This window comes from Olea europaea, chromosome 18 (assembly GCF_002742605.1).
Source record: "Olea europaea var. sylvestris chromosome 18, O_europaea_v1, whole genome shotgun sequence".
In the NCBI taxonomy this organism is placed as follows: domain Eukaryota; kingdom Viridiplantae; phylum Streptophyta; class Magnoliopsida; order Lamiales; family Oleaceae; genus Olea; species Olea europaea.
The window spans coordinates 21988967-21994407 of record NC_036254.1 but is presented as its reverse complement, the minus strand read 5'-3'; the positions used below and the strand labels follow the sequence as shown (position 1 = coordinate 21994407).

Here is a 5441-nt window from a genome sequence, read left to right as displayed (position 1 = left end):
TTTGTACTTTCAACACCTAACACCACTGTCCCACCGGGCGTGCCAAATTGTTTCGCGCGGGTTAAGTCGCTAACAATTAAAAAGGATCAGACGATTGTGTAAGGGACAAACCTCTTGAGACAAAGTCCCAAAAAGGGGTGTTCTTTTATTGGCGATGAACTTTACAATTGGAAATGAAAAACAACGTGCCTTCAAGGGGCGCAAGCACTCGAGTTACAGAAAGAAAAGTATTTAAGTCTAAAAGCTAAGGAAATGAAAATTACATATTCTCTGTTCGAGAGTTTTTTGATTCGATCCTTTGCTTCTACGTCCTTTCTCCCTTTTATACTTCATAGACGATCTTTTTGTGATTAACTACTCTAAAAACTGTTTGATCGTCCTATAACTACCCACTTTCTTTGTAGTGGCCATTTTGTCATGAAACTGCCTTTTAACTGCTGCCATTATCTTTCATCGTTCAACCGCTTTCGATTGAATTCCTTGAGTTGTGGAACGTGATAAGGCTACTTCAACAACTGCCTTGATAACTGCATTTCTTGATAACCACGATGCGTTATGTTTGTTGATACCTTGGGCGACTTGAAGGTTTGGGCGAGAGTAGAATAACAGCTCTGGGCGACCGTATGACACTCTATTCGTTCAGATTCTGGGCGACTTGCAAATTTGGGCGATGGCGTTACCGTATTCTTGGGCCCCTTATTTGGGCCTTAGTGATTGAAAAAGAAGGAAAAATTTTCAATTTACGTGTAATATTATTTTATGAAAAATTGTGTGGTTGAAAATAGAAAAGAAAAAAATAGAATGTAATGAAATGTAATTTAATGAGAATCAAACAGGGGCAAAGCAACCAAACTAATATTGCTTCACAGCTCAACAATACTCCATTTTTTTTTTTTTTAAATTGTTCTTTGAATTACGAAATTATTTACAGAATCAAAGTTAGTATTTAAAATTCATTTTTACCCACGAAAACTTGTGGGGGTCTGTAAATGGCAAATATCTCATAATTCTATGGCCTTTTTTGTAAATTGGAAGAGATAAAAGAAGAACAAAAGCCGTTCTCCTTCCTTCCATCTTCATCCTCTGTGTTGTCGTCTTCGGGTCAGGACAAAATCAGATCTGAATTTTTCATCTGCTAAATCAATCCATTCAAAACAGAACATAAAACCTCAAACACGGCGTCGTCTCTGCGTACTAGCTCAGAAACCATCAGATCCAATAATGTATTCCAAAATTTTACTCTTAGTGATTCCTGCTTCTATTCATTTTTCAATTTTCTTTAGCTAAGAAGAGGAACATTCTGAATGGATTCCGATGAGCTTCGGGCCATTTTGTCGAGATCGCGAGTGGGGATTTGGGCGCTGATTGACACGGCGATCAAAGTGGCCATTTCTGACTACGCCGAAGATTTGAAGCATCGCAGAGATAAAATCGTTGAGTCGCTCTATTCTTCCCCTTCCAGTAATCAGCTCTGCCAAAACTGCAATAGCAGTATCAACGACGAGGTTCAAGATCACTATTATTCTCATAATAACAATAGCGATAATAACAACGATTATGCTAACGATAACAAAAAAAATAGCATTTTTAGTAATGATATTATAAACGAGGAATTTAGTAAGAGCCCGTTGACTCCTGAGTCAAATAATCGGAATTCTACTGGAGGAGAGGAGGAAGAAGAAGATTTGGATCCGTACGGGGGGCTATTTGACGATGAGCAGACTAAAATTCTCAGATTCAAAGAGCAGCTTGAAGACCCTAACCAGGTGAATTCTCTGTTTTATTGAAAATTTGCTTCTTGTGGTCTGCTTTAGTTTGTTGTACATTTCATTTCTGGTTTTTCTTTTTCTTTTGGATGTAGAGTGAAGAATATGTTGTGGAATTGCTGCAAAATCTGGCAGATATGGATATTACTTTCCAAGCGCTGAAGGTGGAAATGATAAGTTTTCCAGCTAATTTATTTAATCTTTTGACATTATTCTTATTACATTTTTGGGTTTGAATATATGGAGCAGGAAACTGATATAGGAAGGTATGTCAATGGATTGCGGAAGTATCCTTCAAATGAAGTGCGCAGATTGGTGAAGGAGCTTGTCAGGTATTTGCATTTATACGAGATTAACTGACGCGGTTGAAGTTTTATATTTTATTTCATCATATAGCATTAAATCTCCTCTTCATTTCTTATAATTTCATCTTGATGTTTAGGAAATGGAAGGAAACTGTGGATGAGTGGGTGAAGGAGAACAATCCGGAAGCATCTTCAAACCTGATTGGTAATATTTGATAAATAGACCAAATTTTGACCAAATTTTTTTAATGCTTTTCCTTTTCACCCTATCTGGCGTTTGTAATGTTACACACGTTAATATTAGTTAATTTGAATGAGAGTAATAAGTAAAGAAGAGGTTTGTATATTGATAATTATGGTGGTGGTGGCAGCTGATGGGGACTCACCTCAGCAGAACATGTCCAAAAATCAACACAATGGCCATCACCAGGTGAAAACCAAATGTTGTTCCAATCAATTTGTTTTCCTGTTGGAAAAAAATGAGTGAAAAAAGAAGGCGTTACCGTATTCTTGGGCCCCTTATTTGGGCCTTTACCTTGATTCGTTTGATTGGATTTCGTTTTTTGGGCTATCTAATTTGGGGATCCTCCAATTGGACTTTATTCCTTGGGCTGTTTGATTTGGGCTGAATTTTTATGTGTCAACAAAACTAATATTGCTTCACAGCTCACCAGTACTCCCTTTTTTTTTTAAATTGTTCTTTGAATTACGAAATTAATTGTGAAATTATTTACAGAATCAAAGTTAGTATTTAAAATTCATTTTTACCCACGAAAACTTGTGGGGGTCTGTAAATGGCAAATATCAGGGAAAAAAGAAGCAAAGTTGGTATGAATACAATTTCGAAATTCTAAAATTCTGTTTTTACAGGTGCCGGATTTCGGTTACTCTCCAAATCCACGGAGCGAATGTATGAATCAGATTCTGAAATTTGCAGTTGGTAATTTTTTGTTGGTTTCTTCGTTGTGCATTTGGTTAATGTTGGTCAGGACAAAATCAGATCTGAATTTTTCATCTGCTAAATCAATCCATTCAAAACAGAACATAAAACCTCAAACACGGCGTCGTCTCTACGTACTAACTCAGAAACCATCAGATCCAATAATGTATTCCAAAATTTTACTCTTAGTGATTCCTGTTTCTATTCATTTTTCAATTTTCTTTAGCTAAGAAGAGGAACTTTCTGAATGGATTCCGATGAGCTTCGGGCGATTTTGTCGAGATCGCGAGTGGGGATTTGGGCGCTGATTGACACGGCGATCAAAGTGGCCATTTCTGACTACGCCGAAGATTTGAAGCATCGCAGAGATAAAATCGTTGAGTCGCTCTATTCTTCCCCTTCCAGTAATCAGCTCTGCCAAAACTGCAATAGCAGTATCAACGACGAGGTTCAAGATCACTATTATTCTCATAATAACAATAGCGATAATAACAACGATTATGCTAACGGTAACAAAAAAAATAGCATTTTTAGTAATGATATTACAAACGAGGAATTTAGTAAGAGCCCGTTGACTCCTGAGTCAAATAATCGGAATTCTACTGGAGGAGAGGAGGAAGAAGAAGATTTGGATCCGTACGGGGGGCTATTTGACGATGAGCAGACTAAAATTCTCAGATTCAAAGAGCAGCTTGAAGACCCTAACCAGGTGAATTCTCTGTTTTATTGAAAATTTGCTTCTTGTGGTCTGCTTTAGTTTGTTGTACATTTCATTTCTGGTTTTTCTTTTTCTTTTGGATGTAGAGTGAAGAATATGTTGTGGAATTGCTGCAAAATCTGGCAGATATGGATATTACTTTCCAAGCGCTGAAGGTGGAAATGATAAGTTTTCCAGCTAATTTATTTAATCTTTTGACATTATTCTTATTACATTTTTGGGTTTGAATATATGGAGCAGGAAACTGATATAGGAAGGTATGTCAATGGATTGCGGAAGTATCCTTCAAATGAAGTGCGCAGATTGGTGAAGGAGCTTGTCAGGTATTTGCATTTATACGAGATTAACTGACGCGGTTGAAGTTTTATATTTTATTTCATCATATAGCATTAAATCTCCTCTTCATTTCTTATAATTTCATCTTGATGTTTAGGAAATGGAAGGAAACTGTGGATGAGTGGGTGAAGGAGAACAATCCGGAAGCATCTTCAAACCTGATTGGTAATATTTGATAAATAGACCAAATTTTGACCAAATTTTTTTAATGCTTTTCCTTTTCACCCTATCTGGCGTTTGTAATGTTACACACGTTAATATTAGTTAATTTGAATGAGAGTAATAAGTAAAGAAGAGGTTTGTATATTGATAATTATGGTGGTGGTGGCAGCTGATGGGGACTCACCTCAGCAGAACATGTCCAAAAATCAACACAATGGCCATCACCAGGTGAAAACCAAATGTTGTTCCAATCAATTTGTTTTCCTGTTGGAAAAAAATGAGTGAAAAAAGAAGCAAAGTTGGTATGAATACAATTTCGAAATTCTAAAATTCTGTTTTTACAGGTGCCGGATTTCGGTTACTCTCCAAATCCACGGAGCGAATGTATGAATCAGATTCTGAAATTTGCAGTTGGTAATTTTTTGTTGGTTTCTTCGTTGTGCATTTGGTTAATGTTATATATGATCACGTTTTCTCTGTTAGATGGGAAGTCTGGATCAGAAAGGAACAGTTTGGAATACGAACCAAAGTCTAAACCATCTCAATCTGTCTCTTGGAGGGAAACTCCATCGAGACCACCGCAATCAGTTCCTAAATCTGCTTCTGCTACTCCTAATGTACTGACTTCTGAAATCAACTTTTTACACATATAAATGCAATGCCATTGATTTTGTGTGTGTAAAAGTTAGTTTGGTAAAGCATAAAAGTTACTTAAAGTAGCTTTTTTTGCTTAGTCTTTCTAGGAGTGATATATTTTTGGATTTTTTTAGTTGAAGAATATAGTTTTTAACTTTCCAAAAAGAGTAAACTTTTTTCAAGGGCTCTGGCGATTTTGACATTGAATATTGAGGAACATTGGTGGAATCAGCGGCATTGATCTTATTGTGTCATTGTTTAGTCGGCACATGTTCTTAGCTTTATGACCAAGAAGGCAAAATTCTTTGTGTGCACCACTTTTTTTATTTTTATTTTTATTTTATTTTACTTTTTTGGGGGGGGGGGGGTAACAAAAAAAATAGCATTTTTAGTAATGATATTACAAACGAGGAATTTAGTAAGAGCCCGTTGACTCCTGAGTCAAATAATCGGAATTCTACTGGAGGAGAGGAGGAAGAAGAAGATTTGGATCCGTACGGGGGGCTATTTGACGATGAGCAGACTAAAATTCTCAGATTCAAAGAGCAGCTTGAAGACCCTAACCAGGTGAATTCTCT

At 36.6% G+C, this 5441-nt stretch overlaps 2 protein-coding genes across 4 annotated transcripts; both read left to right on the top strand.

Annotated features, from left to right (window-relative positions):
- Nucleotides 1–1042: 1042 nt before the first annotated feature.
- LOC111367782 (probable mediator of RNA polymerase II transcription subunit 26c) lies at nucleotides 1043–2942 on the top strand. The gene is made up of 6 exons (XM_022988844.1): nucleotides 1043–1766; nucleotides 1862–1930; nucleotides 2016–2098; nucleotides 2209–2276; nucleotides 2443–2566; nucleotides 2878–2942. Exons 1-5 carry the CDS (start codon nucleotides 1305–1307, stop codon nucleotides 2556–2558), a joined length of 798 nt encoding a protein of 265 aa, XP_022844612.1. The 5' UTR covers nucleotides 1043–1304; the 3' UTR covers nucleotides 2559–2566; nucleotides 2878–2942.
- A 118-nt stretch (nucleotides 2943–3060) lies between these two features.
- Nucleotides 3061–5194, top strand: LOC111367781 (probable mediator of RNA polymerase II transcription subunit 26c). 3 transcript variants are annotated; one of them, XM_022988840.1, is made up of 7 exons: nucleotides 3061–3720; nucleotides 3816–3884; nucleotides 3970–4052; nucleotides 4163–4230; nucleotides 4397–4455; nucleotides 4572–4641; nucleotides 4711–5194. In XM_022988840.1, the coding sequence occupies exons 1-7, from the start codon at nucleotides 3259–3261 to the stop codon at nucleotides 4878–4880; spliced, it is 981 nt and encodes a 326-aa protein (XP_022844608.1). In that variant the 5' UTR covers nucleotides 3061–3258; the 3' UTR covers nucleotides 4881–5194. The 3 variants fall into 3 exon arrangements, with proteins under 3 accessions (XP_022844608.1, XP_022844609.1, XP_022844610.1); XM_022988841.1 differs by having other exon boundaries at nucleotides 4572–4611; nucleotides 4711–5192; XM_022988842.1 differs by lacking the exon at nucleotides 4397–4455 and having other exon boundaries at nucleotides 4572–4611.
- The last annotated feature ends 247 nt before the right edge of the window (nucleotides 5195–5441 follow it).